The sequence below is a fragment of the Epinephelus moara genome, chromosome 6 (assembly GCF_006386435.1).
Source record: "Epinephelus moara isolate mb chromosome 6, YSFRI_EMoa_1.0, whole genome shotgun sequence".
Classification (NCBI taxonomy): Eukaryota; Metazoa; Chordata; class Actinopteri; order Perciformes; family Serranidae; genus Epinephelus; species Epinephelus moara.
The window spans coordinates 15,007,509-15,028,061 of record NC_065511.1 but is presented as its reverse complement, the minus strand read 5'-3'; the positions used below and the strand labels follow the sequence as shown (position 1 = coordinate 15,028,061).

At 41.0% G+C, this 20,553-nt stretch overlaps 2 protein-coding genes across 3 annotated transcripts in view; both read right to left on the bottom strand.

Moving 5' to 3' along the window:
• Positions 1 to 20,553, bottom strand: part of tmem147 (transmembrane protein 147) — a 175,993-nt gene that overhangs the window by 66,464 nt on the left and 88,976 nt on the right. The window lies entirely within an intron of this gene.
• Positions 3,833 to 18,223, bottom strand: LOC126392094 (basic helix-loop-helix transcription factor scleraxis-like). The gene is made up of 3 exons (XM_050047267.1): positions 17,267 to 18,223; positions 16,599 to 16,815; positions 3,833 to 4,599 (listed from the first exon to the last, which is right to left on the bottom strand). Exons 1-3 carry the CDS (start codon positions 17,656 to 17,658, stop codon positions 4,561 to 4,563), a joined length of 648 nt encoding a protein of 215 aa, XP_049903224.1. The 5' UTR covers positions 17,659 to 18,223; the 3' UTR covers positions 3,833 to 4,560.

The window sequence follows — 20,553 nt, the reverse complement described above, 5'->3', positions numbered from 1 at the left end:
CTTTCCATGCAGCAGTGATGTTACGATGGTAGTGGGGTATTTATCCCTTGAGATAAAAAAAGAAGTTATTAGTGTTTCTTCATGGACTTACATGAGCAATTGTCAGATCAGAGGTCTGATGTTTGGAGAAGTCGAGTGGTGTAGCTGGTAGGTTACTGGATGTCAGTAGCGACAGCCATATATATACACAGATGCTCCCAATCAACCGGTGACAGACGGTGTGAGACATAAGGAGGCAGGGCCGACTGATTGCAGGCCACCTTTGTAATTGCTGCGAGAGTGTGCATTTTCAGAGTATCAGGTCTTTGGAGCGATGGGGGTTTGTTTTCAAGATAGCAGGCTGTTGGAAAAATGTGAATTTGGTCCAGTGGTACATTTCACAATGATGGGCTTGAGAACAATAGCATGGCACTCAGTCAATGCTATCCAGCAAAGAGTAAACAAGAGGTGCTGAAACAACATCTAATATAGCATCAAAATGATAAAGAGAGCGCTGAATGTACAAGGACAAGAGGATGAATGTTACACTGTAATGCTATCACTTTGGGGAAATCAATTCAGCAGTTTGTGGGCACCTCGACACCAAACAGCAGCTGCTAGCTGAAGCTCTAACTGACCACTAGCCACAACAACAGCTTGTAACTTCAATTTCTACAGCTTTATTTACTTGATGCCCTTCATTGAAGGAAGTAATCAAGATACACCACTTTTAATATACCGTGCTTAGTGTACCTTCTTTTAATTCAATTCATATGTATTTAGAAATGTTATCCCAGATGCCTGCCTGGCTCCATATTATCCATTTGCATTGACTGGACAATTTCTGAGGAGGCTCAATATGCAGAGTGACGGATGGAGTAAAGATGGGAAACAGAGAACATGACCTGCATTTATTTATAAAGTTACAGTGAAAAATCAAGTTACCTTTAGAGATGTATGGTCATAATCCTACTAAGGTTCACATGTGCAACAGGAAAATTATTGTTATTGTTGAGCTCACCAGAGATGTGTATCTTTTTTTTCATGAGTGATTAAAATGGGTCACAAGTTTGTGTTTTCCATTTTTAGGCCTCCACTACTTACTGCCAGTTTTCCTTTATACTCTAAATATGTTTAATTTCTCCAACACGTCTTCAGGCTACATCCAACAGCCCCTCTGGCACTCGTACCACCTAAGACTCAACAGGCAGCTTTTTATTACTTCAGCTATCAGTATTCACATGCCAGATTTCCATGGGGGCATCTTCGTCAGAGACCATTATATTGATAATTTGAGCCAGTTGATCGTCCAACCTCCGGTTCACCTTGGTCCAAAACCGCCCACTTAAATACACCACAGCAGTCTGCCCTCTCAGCTGATCTGTTTTCATCAATGTAAAATACAGAGATCATTAGACAGTTAAGCTATATCACAGATCCTTCTGCTTAGTGCAAGCGTGTGCGCGCATGTGAGTGTGTGACTGCACACGCATGCATACGTCCATCTATTTGTGCATATGTAAGTTCATTGGCGTATGAGTGTGCAAATGGTCATCTGCGTGTGTGCTAAATTGTGAGTGTGTAGGCGTAGGGGGAACCTGATCTGGTCTGTGTGGGAGGAACCAGTTCCTTTTTCCCCCCTCTCTGCTGCTCAGACAGACGGCCTGCTAGAGAGATCAGACTCTCAGACTAACTGGACCAGAAGTCATTAGGACACACTAGACACACACCGCTTTTTTCAAAGCTATTGCTTCCTTTTAAAAAACCTTCCGCAGTAAGATTATCTACGTCTCATCGGCTCATAATAGTACTAAGATCTTTTAAACAAGACACACTGCGCTTTTCAAACCTTTGTCTCAGGAACCAGCGAGCAGCAGGGACCACTTACACTCAAACTGTGCCCTGAGATTTAGTCTTTTGTTTCCCTGTGTTACGTGCAGGGAGGAAAAAACCTGCTCTGGCACTTGAATTTAAAGGGCATTTCAAGCATAATATGCCAGAACTGCATTTTGTCTTTGGTATAAGCGATTCTCCAGGAAGGATTTTGCAACAATCTTTAGTTCATTATTTGGCTGCCATTCTTCTTCTTCTTCTTGCGAGACTTCATAAAGTACGCTATCAACTATGAAACTATATTTTTTCAGTCTTTCTTTGCTTCCCAAATTTAAATCTACACCTTATCCCCTTCGTCACCTTTTTGAGTCATTTCATTAAAGTGAGTGTCCTTTACATGACATCACTCTTTGGAAAAGCCAGACACATTAACTCTAAAACCAACTGTGCAAGTGTCGGGTGCTGTTTATAGTTTTGAGGGTGTTTGTGAGATTACACACGCTATAAATCAGCTTTGTTTTTCAGGGCAGCTTCCACTAAAAACTGTGTTTTGGCAGTACGATCAAGTGACATTTGAATTTTTGTTGGTTGTTTTTCTTCACCGGGCACTTGTCACTTTGTAGGAAAAAGCTCCATAACTGGCACCTCGGTCGCAGAAACAGCTTGTTAGCATTGTTAAAAAATAATTTGGAAACACCAAACCGGTGCAGTACAGGGGTTAGCCTCCATTAAAAGAACGGCTCATTTACATTTCACTTAATGGTGGAAAATGGCTTGAGAAACACGGCTGTTATGTGGTTTTAAAATGCTGAACTAGGACATTGTAGACTGGGTACAGACGACATTAATATATTCCAACTCTTTTAAGGCATTTTTGTAATAAAACCTATTATAACTAGTAGAGGAATCCTAGAAACGTACCAGCATGTCTTTCACATGATGCAACATTTTCAGGTAACCACAACTTTGGTTTCCCTGGAACTGGATTTTGCAAGTTTTGCAGCAGAACCAATGAGGCATAGACACACTGCATCTACTATTTTGCTGTCTTTAAACAGGTGATCATGACCCATAAAAAAACAGAGCACGTGGCCCTTGCAGAATATCACACCTCACGGTCTCGGAAAAGTGTATGGCACAGGGAGAGAGAAGCTATAATGAAAAAAGTGACAATTTAAAAAAAGGAAGGGCAACATTCCACATTGCTAATGCCCTGATCATTTTCCATAAAGGCAAAGGAAAGAGTGCGACAGAGGGAGCGAAGGATGGAAATTGTGAAAAAGGTAGTGAGAAAAGGGAAGAGGACAAGAAAGAGGAAGGAAGATTATTTAGATACATAGATAAAAAGAAAAAACGAGGTAAGGAGAGGCTAAGTGGTGCGTGGCTAAACACGCTGGAAAGCCATCACCAACCAGACTCTGGCCAGTGGCACTCCAGGGAAAAGAGAGGAAGAGCAGAGGAGGAGAGGAGGAGAAAAGAGCATGTGGAAAGGTAAAGAAGAGGACAGCGAAGGGACACGGGCAGATGTCCAGGCAGCCATACCTGCAGATTCAATTCTGCTCCCCCCTTTTTTTTCTCTTCCCCTCTCTTCTCCTCGCCTTTCGTCCGCTCCTCAAACCCCTCTTGTCCGCCTCATCTTCTAACCCTGTCTCTCTCTGTCTGCTCTGATCTTGGTGCCCCAGAAGAGAAGAAAGACAGCGAGAAAGAGGGAGTGTGTGAGAGAAGAGACAGCGAGACAGCCAAAAGTAAAATTAGGAATTAGGCTGATGTGAGCTACAGGTGTAGTCGCTATGGAACTTCCACTTATGCTTGCTGTGCTGCTTCTTTAGTGAAGGAATTTATTTCAAAATTATCTCTCCCTGAGCTGCCTGAACGAGCCAAAGTACCACCATTTGAATAGTTTCACAGTGGAAACTTTTATCATGTTTATTGGTTGGAACTGAGAAGGAACTGAGAAGGATCTGAGAGGACGACTCGCTCAAAATACCACCAACATATGAATGAAATTTACCCCCAGATATACAAACAATTTATTGGTCATCTTGAGTTATTTTCCAGCATTAGGACATTTTCAGAGATGATTATTAGAAATAACCAATACAACTTAAGTTCCAGCATGTTTTTTGTGGGGTATTTTTTTTTCCGTAATACCATAAATTGTGTCAATAGCCAATGTTTTGTACTTTTATACATTATTTGTCATGAATGTCAATGCCGGTTAAATAACATAGTTTCATTATATAATGCTATGTCACATAAATATACATTTATATTTCAGTTTACACATTAATAACACACAGCTTTCGATGAGTACAAATTTGTCTTTCATAGGTTCTGTGTGTTTTTCGATCATGTGCCAGAAGTTCCTTAGACTCAAAGAGTCACTGAGTCTTTGAACAATACAGTAAAAAGTCTCATATTAATGTTGTTGAAAGGTTCATCATGGTCTTGATAAGCATCTGAAAGCCCTTTAAAAGTACTGTTAAACTTCTCAGAAGTGTTTCAAACATATTTGAAAACACCCTAAAAAGAACAAAAAGTTCTTGTAAAGTGATATAAAAGGTAAGAAAAAAAAAAGAAATGCTTGGTTAAGTTCCTTGAAAAGTCCTGGAAGTGCTAAAGAAGTCCTTCAAAAGTCTTTGAAATGCATCACAAGTCTGGCAAGTCTTCACGTTGCAGTAACTGTGAGATCACTGACAGCGCTGTCAGAGTGACGAGCATTTCATCCATGTGGTTGTGTCCTCATTGTTAACTTCTGATGGCCGTCTTCCTGTCTCTGTCTTTGTTCTGCAAGAGAGAGAAACAACATCTCACATTATCAAGGATTCAACACTGAAATCAATCTAAAGGAACAGAACAGCTTAGCACAGCATAGACAGCGGAACAGGGTTCCTCACATTTACCATTTCAAAGTTTCAGACTTTTTAAGACTCCTTGGTAGGTTTTTCAGACCATATTTAACATCTGAGTACAAATAGTAATATGTTCATCATGTAAATTGCTTTAAAAATTAACTGTTAACATTTATGTGACACCCTGACCATGTTAATTGCCATGAGATCGTAGCTATAGGTACTGTAGCTCACACAAATCAATTGACACTAAACCAGTTCATCGCTGCCTAAAGAGGACACAAACTAACCTGTGCTACCTATACTTAAATGATTCTCTCTTAATATATTGAATGAATAATATCATACTATTCTTTCTCCCATAATTATTTGTCTCTTTAATAAATAAGAACCATAAATGAGTTGAAAAAGGTTAAATGATTTCATTTTCATGGCGTCTGCACAGCCTTTTTTTTTCTCTTTCCAGTGGTGTAGTACTGTAGAATGTAGACATTCGGGGTATGTCCAGCCATAAAGGTTTCCTTACGCAGAAAAGATAGTCCCTTTACTTTTCTGATAACTACATCACTGCATAGATCATTATTTGGTCAAAGACACTGCTTCATTTTCTTTTGAACTAATTGGGTCACGATGTCTGAACATGGTACAGTTGTAAGGTACTTTGAGTAGAGCTGTTTTACAGGCTCTGAAATACAGGTGTTGAAGCTGGTCTGTGTAGGAGTATGCGTTCAGTCACACGCCATAGTTTTTGCCTTGCATTCGACGACATCAAGCTCGCTCTGGCCCACATGCTCCCACGCAGTGGTTCACACTTTGGCTGCACTGCTTGTATAATTAATTTACTTTTTAGAAATCAGAATTTCATATTTTGCAAAACAGAATTGTGACAGCAGTCTGGACACACAACTAATTTTCCATATTTCAACTTTTTCCGTATTTATCCAGACCTGGAAATTACTACAATTAAATTTCATACTTTCCAAAACTTTTCTATGGGAATCCTGCAATAGACAGAGGGGAACAGCTAGCCGCACATAAAGAGAAGGTCAGTTTCATTTTGACCTGCCAATATTGAGACATTTCCATCATCTGTTAGTTTGTGTTATTGTGTAACTTTGGTGTTTTAAAGTTTTACTTCGGATTCACTAGAGTCACATAATAACAAGACCAAAGGAAGACTAGAGACTCATTCATGTGCTTCAACACACAACAAAAACAGCACGAGCAAACTAACTGATTGAGGCAGCAGTAGACCAGAAGTTCCTGTGTTCTGTGAGGTAAAATGACTGTTTTTGTGGCTTTGAAGGAGAATGGTACAGCACCTTCAGTTCCTCATTGGAAAGGGCTGTCTTACGGCTCTTTTCTTGGTGGCTATAATAAGTTTTGCTTCTGCCCCCGTCTACAGCAGTACATTGCTTAGCTTCCTGCCTGCTACTCCAAACTGGGGGCGCTCCAACTGCCATCTACTGTAAGTAATACACTATGGATAAGTACCTCATACAACCCCATTTAAAAAAAAATCTTAACTATTGCTTTAACATGTGTAAGACTGCTGTTTGATATCTTCATAGTGTCATGAAATGGCACTCCAGGAAAAAGTTTTGCATATTGTGGAAATAGATACTGTTTTACTGCAATCACTGGCGTAGAGCTGTACTGTATGTACTTTACCAGCGTTCATAAAGTAAATCAAGCCTGACTGCATGCAGTAAACTCACACAAACACATTCTGTACAGTAGCATACATGCTGTACATTAATTGTGGTAGTAGCTGATTTTATTGCAGACTGAAGAGTGACATCATGAGCTGATGCATGACAGCCCTGCACGATGATATGCTTCTCATTTATCTGTGGTATCAGAACAGAGAGGCCTTGATTTCCTGGCTGGTGAGGAGACTTTCTCTATCTGGCCAGGAAAATAACATCACATTTTCCCTCCTCCACCTAACCTCTGCTCCGCTCACTTCTCAGGCCATCCACCACTCGCTTTTCAAGCTGCAGTCAAGGGATTTAATCGAACACACCGTTGAGTGATATGCAACACACGTCACCCCCGTCTCACTAATTACTTTCAGGGCTGATGCTTGATTAACTCGTGGCTGGAAAACTATCTGAGGCTGTTATACCTTAATTTGGGGTCAACTTTCATATGTAAAAGAAATCCTCTCTATGTTCTTTTTGTAAGTGAAAACTTAATTTCATACGGTGGTTCTGGGGTAAAATTTTCACAGCAGCTTTTCTGCACTCCTGTCCTCTCCTGACTTTTATTTCCCCTTCTCATATCGTCTCGACTAACCCTCTCGGCCGCCCCCTCTCGCCTTCCTCCCATCAGCCGAACACCTGTTACACATTTCCTCTCAGACCGTGCACAAGGTGTAGGTGTTTGGAAAAATCTGTTTGACTGACATCAACAAAGGTGGGTAGGTGTTTGGAAGGATATCAGGCGGTAATGAGAGTGAGATCATAGGATTTGGACAGGAACCGGTCCTCCCACTGATTGAGGTGAGTGTGAGGAGACACAGGAACTATTATTGTCAATTCTTCCTCCAGCTGGAGCAGGAGGTCATTAATAGATTGCCATCATCATAGATGTGAACTATTACCATTTGTTTTTCATGTATGCAGGTACGCTTCTTTTGGATGTGTTTATAACCAGCTGCTTGTTATGAAGATTTCATTTTGTGTCTCATTTTGTTGTTTGGTGGTGTTTTATTGTTTATTTTCGGGGCTGTTCCTGGGTGCTGTGGCCCTCTGTTGAGAAATACTTCTGAAACAACAGTCCCGAAGGTAGTATATTAGATATTAAAAGTATCTTAAATCATTAAAGGGTCATTTTAGGTTTACCTACACCCTCTTTTGCACCAGTGGTCAATCATTATTCACCAAGGAATCTATCATCATAGCTGACCCAGAGAAACAGAATTTATTGCAGCCACAAGACTTGTTACCAATTAGGTTGTGTGTTAACTTAGAATTTGTTATCAATATATCAAAAGTTTCATACTGAGCGTACCTTCAAAATAATTCAATCATAATGTATTTTATTTGTTCATAGCAACTGAAGCATTATTACACAGTTTTATAGTTATGAATAGGCACTCACATGACATGACTTAAGGTAGAGAAAGATGGTAATCTTGGTTAAATTCAGGCACAAAAAACACGTTTACTTTAGCAACATTTGACTGAAATCGCATTCTTTTCCTAAACTTAAAAATTCTTTGTTGCCTGATACTGCACGACAAATACGTAGTAAATAACTGTCATTTCTAGGGGACAGGACTGTATATAACGTACTCAAATTATCCCACCATGCATTACAAGAAGAAAGGAACACTCAATGGTCACTAACGAAGACATTAAACCATCCTTCACAGACCAGGGAAAAAAAGGTGCACTTGGATGGATGGAATTGTCTCTACGACTTTTGAAAATGTTTCACATGCAGCCTGGAAAATGTGGCTTTGCTGTTTTTGTGCTTTCTACTAACAAAAACTATAAAACCAACAGCTGGATGAGACAAGTGCAGCCGTGCTCTCTGGTGTTTGTTGGAAGGCGCTGTGGAAAATTGGAGGTATTTATCGGTGGAAATTAAAGTACTCAAGGCAGGTTGGAGAAAGCGGGTGCGTGAAATAATCTCACTCAAAAACTGCGCATGACAACTGGATGATTCACCAAATTACATCAATTACTGTGGAATCAGCAAGAGTCAGCTCACTGAGCGCTAGGCGATACAGCTTAGGAATCCCAGCTGGAACTGGTGGAGGCGGTTCAGCTGCAGTCGAACTGGTTCAGTCAAAACAGGAGGAGGGGGGCTTTGAGACTAGCCTGGTAGTCAAAACAATCTCCTGAAGACTAATAGGGCATGGTCGGATGACATCTCTGCTCTCTCTCTCTCACGCACACACACACACACACACACACACACACACAGACATACCACTGACATCCCAGGGGAGTGATTTGTCCAACACTAATATGATTACCTGATGATGTTTACTTTAGATACGATATGATGATATTAACACACTGGAACAATATTGTTGTTAAATCAAGGTGAAAGGAGTCTGTCTTAACTTTAATATGAAGACAGTGAACACTCTCTTCACGGCATCTTATCAACTTAAATTCAAACTTTAACAATGTTTTTCCGAAACTCAATCCGGGCTGTTCCTTTACCTATAACTGCAGATTTTCCATGCACTCTCTCACTCTTTTTTTCCTGTGTTAAGCCATTCTGTCAAATACAAACATCTAATTTAGTTTCTGGCTGCATGAAGAGAGGGATGACTGGTTGGAAAAAATAATTCCACTTGGGTACAGGCCCGACAATCGTATAAGAAGATTGGTATTCAACCATGAAATGAAAACTGGTAATATCCCTTTAGTTTATCGAGTGAAAGTATGTGAATATGCGTCAGTTCCCTGGAGTGTCCAGTAGAAGCTGTAATTAAATGATCATCGATTAGAGGGTCAGAGCCATGCATTAAAAAAGTGCAATAAATAGCACATCAGACTTTTAAATTAAGCTAACTAACACACCAAATAAGCCGCAGTCTGCCATTATGTGGCTTGGATGCATCAGACACGTACTTCATACTGACTGTGGTTTGCTAATAAGCATCCTGATGGCTTCTGAAAAACACTAGATTTATCTTAGAGCGCCTAATCAGATGTAATTCGCACCAGCCGGCCACACATGCATTTAATTGTTCCCACATTTTAATAATCTGTTGTAATGGCTCCAGAACAAGCCCGACTTCATTTTCACCACTCTCGGATGACTTCATTCTGCTACATTATGCATCAACTAGCACTTTATCATCTGTGCTACGATGGGCACCCTGCAACAGCCAATATGTCATTAGCTTCAGTAGATATTGTTTTAAGAAACTGGACAATTCACACTGCCAATTTCTGCTTTTCTCTGTGTTCTAGATTTATTTTAGATTTGCTCCCTGCCTGTCTCAGATTTCTGTAGTTTTGCTTTAATTTGCTCTGTGAGCAGCCCTTCCCCTGAAGACCAAATGACAACAGAATGATAGTTTTGCTAATAGATTTTGTTAGTTATCTGACACGACTTCTTCTGTTGGTGTTAAATTAGGGTTTAACTGCTTCCATCTGGGCTGAAAATACAGACAGGTCCATGCATGACAGCACAATCATGCACAAAGCTCATACACACACACCGAACGTGGGCAAGAATATATTTGAAAATTGCCTGCAGTATATTAGCTACCTTCGATGCACCTCATTAGCATAGCTTTAAATGAGAGGCAAGCAGGCAGAGCTCCCGCTCATGAGGCGCAAAGCATTAACTCCAAGTCAACACCAGCATTATCAGTAAATGAGGGTAATTTAGTTTTCATCTATGACCTCGAAACGTCGACTTCATGCACACAAGTGACGTAATGCCTTTTTCCAGTGAAAACAGACTAATAACCAAATGACTGTAAAAACCGCAGTCATTAGCTTGCTTCTGCACATGTCCTATTCATGCGTTTAAGCTCTCTTAAGGTGCACGGTTCATTTGATCTCTATAAAGAAGCAAAGTGTAGTTTCGGTGCAGTCGAAAACCAACTGTCCAAACTGGAGGATAAATAGCTAAGTTGATTATCCCGCTGAGTCGTTGGCTATTTCTCTGCCTCTCTTTCTCCTTCTCCATCTCTGTTTCCACAACTTCCTGCACACCATTAGTTTAGAAAGTGTTGAAAGCACAGTCGTGATCCAGCCCTCCTTAAGTGAGTAATCATATATGAGGGTTTTTTTGGGGTGTCTAGAAAGAAGCAATGAACTGCCGTCTGGCTGAAAAGAAATTGAAGAGGTCGAATGAAATGCTTTTGATAAAAGTCTCTGAGTGTGGTGCACTGTACGCACGTGCGTCAGTGTGTCTATGGCCATGCATGTATGGAAGTGTGTATTTGTGTCATATGTGTGGGTGTGAGTGTGTGTGTAGGCAGCGAGGGCGTTTCACAGAGCGCGGTTTCCAGGCTTCTTTAACATCACCATCAAAGCCCAACGTCAATGTGTTTCTAATAGCAGCAGCTGAATTAAACACTGGCTGTACAGGCCTCAGCAGAGGATAAATCATTTACAGAACAATTAGCTCATTTGTTGCTCCGCTCTGCACTGCCAATGACTTCCAGACACAGAGAGCCAGCCAGTGTGTGTGTGTGTGTGTGTGTGTCTAATGTATTTGTACATGGACGTAAAAATCTCACTCTATGTCACTCACATCTCTCTCAAAGTAACAAACTCAGATAAATACAGACTAACTTCTTCTTTCTCTCAACCACTCACACACACACACACACACACAGACACACACTTTCATTTCATTTACCCTCTCACACACATTCTCACACGTACACACACTAACACACAAGTACAGATAAGTCAGTTTCCAGTTGCATGGTGCAGTTTTAGTGCCACTGTCTCTCCATACGCCCAGCTTTCCAGCCACTCACAGAAATCATCACATATAAAAGTTTTACTGCGGCCCAGATGTAAATTAGAGCTGTTCGTGATATTAGGAGCTGTATTCATCATTTGTTATGTTTGCCGTTTTACTAAATTTACACATTTCTTTTTAATTTCCAAAGAATTTCCAAATAAATAAGATTCCTTCAAGCTGGAATTAAACCAGGGTTGTGCCTTAAAATGCTTGTAAACTCCACTAAGTGTGACCATCTCAAAGGAACAATGGTCTATTTACAGCAACCACACTATAAGTATCATAGTAGTTATATTTTTGCCGGGTTTTTATTTTGTTTCCAAACCTATAAAGTCTCTTTTAATTCGTCAAACGAGCTTCTTTAAATTTTTAAATATTGGAAAATGTTTGGACTTGACATATCCAGCTTAGAAGGAAAAAGTTCAGCATGATTGCTGTTACTGGCAGATGGATCGCCATTTCTGTTTACATTTGCTATTGAATTGAATTGACCCTCTCACTTTTTCGGGCCAAAAGAAATAAGCTACAGTTGCGGAGGAAGCTGTAAAAATGCTTCAAGCGTCACAGCCTAAAGACAACAAAGCAGACAGATTAACATGTTTGAATAAAGCTTTCTGTTTTTGTTTTGTATGAAAGTATGGCTGAATAAACACTGTCTCAGTATAATTCAGTAGCCTTATACTGATACTCGTGTGCTGCCTTCACCTATAGCACAAATAAATGTGCATTTAAGTAGCACTGCAGATGCTCAACTGGATTTTAAGGACATTAAATGTGACATCGAGCAGATATACTGCAGATAGTAACGCCACGATGATTAAAAAAGCTGTAATCGTGCAGGTTTCCTGCTGGAGGTTGAGTCCAGGCACCTGACAGTTGCACTGATCAGCAGAAGCAGAGAGGCCTAGCACAGGATATCTGCATCAATCAACCAGACAGCGCAGGGATTTGAGCTGCCCTTTGCTCACCTCAATCCTCCATCCTCAGCTCTGTACATCTCATTTACAGATGTAGCCATCAGGAGCGTCCCATGTCTTTTGCTGCATCTATCAAAGGCACCAGTATGTGAATGCTGCACTCCGGTTTGTCCCTAACCCTGACCCACCCCAGAACAGGCTTTTGATTTTTTTTTTTTTTTATTAATCAAAATTTGTCAGGATGTACGTACACACCCAAGGAATAATTTGGGATCTGATCAGAAGAAACTGAGTGGAAATGTCTCATGTGTTTAGCTTTATAGATTTGCACTATTATTCACCACACTGAGCAACAACATATTCAAAGGGTCACACTAAAAAAAGAAATACAACAACTAGTCGTGCTTTAGGTTGACACTGAGGAGGATTTCACAGTACTCCAACTGCCTCTAAACATCTCAACTGTCCAAAGAAAACCATGAATCTCAAAATTTGGTGATTTCTAAACTGTTCAAATAAACTTAAGGATGAGGTGTTTACTTGTTTGTGGGTTGAAAAAAAATCTCCAACTTCTTGAGTTTAATAAACCATGAAAAAGCCTTTAGATTAGCTAGAAAAAATAGGGCTTTAACTAATCATATAGTCTATAAAATAAAATTTAAAAAGGTAAAAATGATGCTCACAATGTCCCAGATTCCAAAGTGATGTCCACAAATTGCTTCATTTGTCCAACCAACAGTCCAAAACCTGAGGACTCTTCATTTACTATTATACATGACAAAGAAAAGCAACAACTTCTCAGATTTAAGAAGCTGGAACCAGAAAATGTGACTGCTTGCTTGAAAAATGAGTGATAATCATTTATCAGAATAGTTGGCGATTAATTTTCTAATTAACGTATCGTTGCAGCTCTCGTCACAAAGCTGATAACAGATACATGGTTTCCACAGGACAGCATCAGTGAGGAGTTTTAATAATTTTCAATCTCAGCATCTCTATTTCTTTCTGTAAAATCTATAAAGAATTAATCATATATCCTTCACCTGTATTCAATTAAATCTCTCTGGATCATGTGCTCAAAGTCACACAGATAATTAAATCACATTAGTATTCCACTGAATATGTAACGTGCAGTATTTTAGCCCTCTCAGTGCAGTAGTCATTACTAACAAGACTGTTTGTTTTGAAACCGTTATACTGTATACACACATAATAAGAGGAAATGAGCGTATACTTTTCTCACTCTCACCCTCTCCCACATTGGAAATAAGCATAATTGAAGCAGCTGGTCTAAGCAGACCTGACAGCTGTGATGAACCTCAATGACCATAAAAACATACAAAGAGAGCACTCAGGACACAAAGTCTCATTTTACCTTCACAATCGTTTCCTCTCTGTAATCACCAGCACTGACTCTGCCCTTTAGCCCACTTAAACACACTGTATAGCCACTTTTCCAAGGAAAATGAAATTCTCTCAGGTTCTGCCAATCAGAGTTAACCATTCATATGCCAGGTGAGCCTGTTGTGCTCGTCCTGAAAAGGATAAATCTGGTGATATTCTGGATTTTTCTATTATTTATAACAAATCCTGTGAAAAGAATCAAAGTTTTGTGTGTGTACTGAAAACCTGATTTAAAGTAATTATTTATGGCTGTCCAAAAATGATAAAACAGTCACACCGCTGCCCTAGGTGACATGTTTCTTCATTATAATAAATATAGTCACTGTAGTTTATTTTAAGCTAGTCCCATGGTTGCCGTTCTGCTGCTGCAAACGCTAACTAGGATACCAAATATGTATTAATCCGCTGCCAAAAACAGTCCCCAACCAGCCAAAGAGCTACAGTACTCGACTGTTTAATTAATTTACGAAGCTATTTTCAAAATTAAAGGTGGAGTCTACAATTCTGGGGAAAAAGAATTGATATTAAAGCTCAACGCCCAACAAATACACCCCTCCCATCAGTGCTCCGTCAGAAACTCCAGCAATATCTCAGATGCTGTTTACTTTTCATTACTGTCATGGTGTGTCCCTGTTACTCATGGGTGAAGATGCGAAAGAGGGAGAGTAATCAGCTTAGCGGTGTGTGACTCGGTGAGAGACACTTATTTGTTTCCTATTGACAGTGCCAGGACTGTGTGTGAACACTGTGTGCACACAAAACGGAGAGCTAGTGGACCGTGAGGAGATGTTCGTTGAAAAGTAGTGTATTGGATTAGAATCGCAGACTGTACCTTTAAACTACGTATTTGTCATCTGAATCCAGCCGGGTGAATTATTTCATGTGTTATAGTTTATGACAGTGACATCTTTTCACTCTTTTTGCACAATCCATATCTAATGTAAGTTAAAACTAAAAGTCCTTCCCTAACTCGTCATGTCTTTCCTTATTTGTGATTGGTGTAGACTACGTTAGGGTTATCAGTCTAGAGATTATCAAGAGATATTGACTCTCACCTGGGTTCACCCTCTCAGTGGACTACATGAAAACAGTAAACGTGTGTGTGGCATACACAGAGTAGTGAACTGCTACTGAGCTAATGTGAAACAGCATAATGTGACTGACATCAAGTAATATAGACTGTGTCAAAGTGTCTACAGTTGAAGCTTTTGACATGTGAAAGTTTCCAAATTGTTTTCTACACAGCATGCATTTACAGGTCAGTCATGCATCTGCAGCAGTGAGTTGACAGCAGCAGATAGTATTACACAGCTCCTACTGACAGCTCTGACCTCCACCAGGCTGATCGATATGCAGGGAGCTGAGGGAGAGGAGGGGGAACGAGAGAAGTCGAAGAGGAATAAGTGAAACAGAATGAGAAGGACAAAAGGAATAAAAATGGAAAACTCAGGGAGGACAAACTGAGCAAAAAGAAAAAAGGAGACAGAGAGCAAGACTGATTTCAGGCTAGTTATCTCACAGCCGAGGGTGTCTGGGTTTCAGACGCTGAGGACGTCTAGGCTTTCACTCACAAAGGTTCAGAGGGGAGGCAGCAGGGAGGGGGAGACGCACACTGCTGAGACTCAGGTTATCCCCCAGCGAAAGGGTCTCTGGGTTTAGACACTGAGGAGGGTATTAGCTTTCACACACTGCTGGGGTAACGGGGGAGTCTGCCAGATGTCAGCTCCTTACCCATAAATCCTCCTAAATGGGCAGCGGCTAGGTTAGAGGGGGAAAGTTGAGTGGACGTCACCTCTCTATCATCTTCTGCACAGACCGGTGGTGTTTGATGAAGTCGGAGCTGCGGTCATGTACAATTGATTACAGTCAGCTGATAGAAAATTCTTCATTCCCTGTTATTTGTCACCAGACTGACGACTGTGTTATGCTGAGAGTGTTCTTGATTATTTCTATTTCCTGTGTTGAATCAATCAAATGTGAGTTGAACTTGAAGTTCTTCTGCATCTCTATTAAGGTGTAGACTGAGGTGGGAGGAAGTGTGGAAGAAACTCTAATCTGAAATGCTATTTGTGACACTGAAATAAGGAATCTGACTGAGTGTAGCTTTTATATAAATAATTGTGATATTCTTGTTAATTTGTTTTGTGCTGTCTCCCTGAATTAAATATATTCCTGAATTATTAAGCTGTGTGTAAACTTATGACCAAGTACAATAAAGAGCTAGTTAAACATACTTGCGACGATTTTACATCCTGTGATATCCATACTCAGTGGAACAAAGTAATTTCCAGTTATGAGTCTTTGTATATCAGGTCAGTTCCTCAGTAGTTATGATTAAAACTGAGGCTGACGTCAATACATTCTTGAAATTATACACATGGTTTTGGATGGATTTCATGGGCTCCTGGTCATAAATCTTACTTGTTGCATAAATACCCTTGTAAACTTTCAAATTCATATTTAAAAAAAAAAGAAAAAAACACCTCAGTTGGGATTTTACGCAACGGTCATGCACATCTTGTCAGTTACGCTTAAAAAGGCTGCGTGCTCTCAGCCCTCTTTTACCCCATTTGAGAGAAAACAATAACTTCCATCACTGACTGTAGCGTCTCACGAGTTTCAGAAAGGACCTTCAACTTTCAAGCCACCTGCTCAAGTTAAACGAACCCCCAACAGAACAATAATACACAGTCCTTCACCCCAAAAGAGGACTTTAAAGAGGTTCGGCTTTTAATGTCCCTCAGGGCCAATCGGGTTTACAGGCACAGTCACTGATCTCAGGTCAGCTTTAAACACCAAACTGACCCTAAAGCACTGCACAGTTTCCCAAAACAAGCCACACTTTACAGTATCATCAGCTTTCTCTCATCTCAGCTAAATCTGAACTTTTTCTATTTTTAATTTTGGAAAAAAGCATTTTTGTTTGTAGCATTTGGAAAGTGGCTTGAAATGTTGTATATTATTTTTGTATTATTTATTATAGATGTTTAGGTCACACAGAGATAATCAGAAGCTGCACATATTTTCTTTCATATCAGTCAGTATTAAGTGGCATTTTAAAATAGCCAATAACAAATTTCTTACTGTATACAGCATTTTTGTTTTATTTGATTTAGCTTTTTTATTTCCTGTTGATTTATCATTTTCGTCTGCTTACCATTTTCCTCTGGTTACTGAGGCAGAAAGTACAGATGTGCTTTGGCTGAGCTGATTGGTCGGATCCTCGGTTGGGGGAGGAGTTGACGTGGAAGAACGGTGGTGAGGGAGCGTGGCACGGCTGTCCGTCATGAAGCCCCTCGCCCAGGAGCAAGACATTCCCCAGGTGACTGATGTAGCTGCTGGCCAAACGTAGCGTCTCGATCTTTGACAGCTTTCTAATCATCAAATCAGAGAGAGATTTCAGGTATTAACTAAAGCATGTTATTTAAAAAGTGCACAATAATCCTAAAAAGAAGGATCATGCACTGTCACAACATTGTTGCACTTTTATAGTATTTAAAAATAAGGTGCAACATATTTATAGAACATACAGACAGTATTGCCAGATGTTGAATATGTGAGTGGACACTTCCCGGGCTCTGACTCTGTGACACATCTTTTACAGGAAATATCCACTCATAATTAAATGCAGTGTTGCCTCAGTTAGATTACAGGCCTGTCACAAGATCAATTTAATTGTGATTAAAGGTGCATGTTATCCAGAGCTACATCAGGAACGACTCATTTTGGTTCCCAGACGGAAAAAATGTAGTCCTAACATATTTTGGAAGATATTTGTACATCATGAAAATGTCCTGACACAGTGTGACTCATGTTGCTCTGTACCTGTCTGCAGGCTCGGTGGGGATGAGCGTGCGCAGCGCTGTGAACGCCGTGTTGACAGAATTGGTGCGATCTCTCTCCCGCGCGTTGGCTGCGGTCCTCTGGCGACCCTCCCCAGGGATAGGGGACCCCTGGGGGACGAGCCTCCCCATCATGGCCCCTACATCTACCCCTCCGCCCCCTCCTGTCCCGCACAGCTTCCTCTTCCTGTTCACCTTAATGTGAAAGGCAGATGGCGAAGAGGAGGATAGGCGGAAGTTAGAGGAGTTGGTGTTACGCTCCTCAGAGCCTGACCCCTCGCTCCCGTTCTCATCATCATCTTCGGAAAGGAGGGCAATATCGCCGTACAAGAAGCGGCCTGCTGGAGGCGCCGTGCGCAGCATAGCGAATGTCATCTTCACTGTAACAACGCTTTTTCAGCTGCTGGTCAATCCACGTGAGGCTTCCACTTGTTGAGGTTCAACTTTTGCAAGTTTGTTGAAGCTAATTTTCTGTTGATGTCGGCGCCCACCCCTTAGATTGTTACTTGGCCCCCAACTGCTGCTCTTTGCAAAACCTGTTCAACCAGGTGAGTCAGATGTCGCCCTTATGATGCAGGGTTAGTCCTTTGTCAGGGGTCAAGAGCAGCTTGACCTCAGAGCTGCAGTGATTTCTGTCTTCGTCTATACAAAAGCACTTCACATCCCAAAGGTCACTTCTTCTTTCTGTTAGTCCTTTGTAAAAAGCCAAATTTAAAATGACATGCTGAAGTCAAATAGTTGTTGATTCTGTCCTCTTTTCCTTCTCTAAACCTTTCTAGGTCCTTTGTTTCTACATTTGTCTGTTTCAATCCCCACAGCAGAAACTACTCCCAGTCTGTGGCAGCAGTTTGACTCTCTCTTGCTCTCTGTTGGTCTCTCACTCTCTTAGCCTCTCTCCACGTCCTTCTCTCTCCCTGCCTCTTTGCTCCACGTGTGCCTGCTGTCTGAGTGTTTCCGTCTGCCCCTGGTCTTATAGCCTGTGGGAGGGCCGGAGGACTCCTCCGCTCCTCCCTCTGAGCGGTGAAGGTCCCTCGGCTGCTGTCTAGAAGCAGGCCAGAGAGACCGGAGGCAAGAGGCAAACCATCAGCAGGAGTTTGTTTTGGCTGCACGCTGGTTTGTTTCAAGGGAAATCCACCCTAAAACAGAACTCGCATCACCCTTGTGTGCTGGGTGGCTTTGGTGACCTTAGTGACCATGGAGGCATCTCAAACACATATTTCTACCAATATGAATATTATATTTTCAATATCTTGGATGGTGATTTAAAATGTAAAAGAAACAGGTAAAATGTTGCCATCTGAGAGGAGTAACAGAGCCATGACATGGGACAGAGTGATGGAATATCAATTGTCTCAGACTGATTCTAAATCTGTATAAAAGTATTTTTTCATACAGTTGCTGCAAAGACCTTCCCAAACTCTGTTGGAGGCCTATTCCTCACATAACTGAGAACTCTTTCTTCCACGCTGGGTGACTCGTTCATTTTCTGGACTTTCCTCTGACAGAGTGTGGAAATTCTTTGACAAAGAAGTTTTGACAGAGCACAAAACAAATTCTGAACGCTACTCTGCAATTGCAGCGTGTAATCGCGATCATGTGCCCGCTCGTTTCTAGGTTTGCTCTCTCAATTTTCTCCAGCTGTTTTTGCAGCTTCGGAGCACTTCAGATCGCAAGAGGTCACTTGCTAACCATTTTTGACTAGTAAGCTGCAGCAGGACACACCCACATCTGGATGGCAGGGTCGTGTTTTTTCAGAGTTAAAGTCTGCAAAATCCAAATGATCCCCTTACTGTCGGTAAGTTACCGGTATGTTGAGGTGCCTATTCTGAAAATTCTGTTAATCTGAATGTAGCCACAGCCTATTATATTTCATCATCATTATAAATAATAATAATTGAATTAATCACATTGCTTGAAAATTATATCATTTGCCAACTGAATGTGATTTTAATCGTTTAGTAGCAACATATTTTGATTTTCAAAGGTCAAATTGAGAAGGTGACACTCTATTTTTAGACTGTATAAAGTCAGTATAATCAGCTTTGATCATTACGAGTGTGAGAATCTCTACTGCTGGATCAAATGCAGCAACACAATTCCTCCTGCATACTCAAATCATTCGTTCAGATTCTGTCCTCCCTCGCGTACACATCTAATTCTGCTCCTACACTCAAAGGTTGACCTACAGACTGAGAAGCACTTAAATTTGTTTTGTGCTCTCTCCAATCTTTTGTTGTAAATATACTTCCAGAACAGAGCAGGCTACCAGCAACAGCAAGAGGTAAGTCTGGGACTTGGGTTTGCACAAACGGATGTTTTGTTAAGCCACTTTCTTGACAGCAAGAAGCTGAGAAGCTTGAGTGGTGAAGTAAGAGTTTGCCTTTCTCCCTGGGTCTTCTTTTCTTCCCTCAGCTTCCCCGTCTGTGCCGTGTTTGTCCCTGGACAGCAGGCTGGGAGGCAGGCAGCCGCAGCGCTGGACAGCTCAGGCTGGGCTCGTGGTTGAAGCCGGGAAATGGGTTTATTCAGCCATGGCCAAAGCCTTTTATCTGTTCAAGCTGCGACGCTGGAGGGTCTGTTAGGAGTTTGCTCTCAAGGGATTCAGATTTTTGGGTGGAGTGTTTTTGTGATGAAGGGGAGGCTCAGGGGTTTATAGTAGGGGAGCTGCTACTTTACTCACTTACACTCCCTTTAACAATCTGTCTTCCTCTGGAAGAGGAGAAAAAATGAGAATAGACAGCAAAGGGAGCAAACAGAGGGGGGAATAAAGACACCAGTGGGAGAAAACAAAGACAGAACAAAATGAAAGAGATTCATCTCTTTAGCTACAGATACAAATTAATCAGTGTGTATGCAGGCGTAGAGGTGTAGTTTGGAAAATCAAGTTCACACATAGAATTTACTGAAGCTTTTACACAGCCTTCATCAAACTCTAATCTGCTTTTCCTACTTAAAATCTTTGGGGTTTTATTAGCCATGATCGTGCAACTTAACTCTTATTTCCAAGGAACTGGCTGACCTTTAAATTTTGTTTCCTGCTTCAACTGTGCAGCGGTTAAAGGTTGACAACCTATGTAAAACTCAACTATGAAGTCTATAATCCTCAGTAGTGCATTATTGAAAACTCTAAACCCAACTGCCATTGCTGGTATGCCTCTTTTGTGTAGATTGGCAACCGTAAGCCGCTGCTGAAAACTAATAGCACAATGAATAATCTGTCAGAGTTACACAATGTTAAAGTCAGCACTCATCACTCTCTCTTTTTCTTCTCTT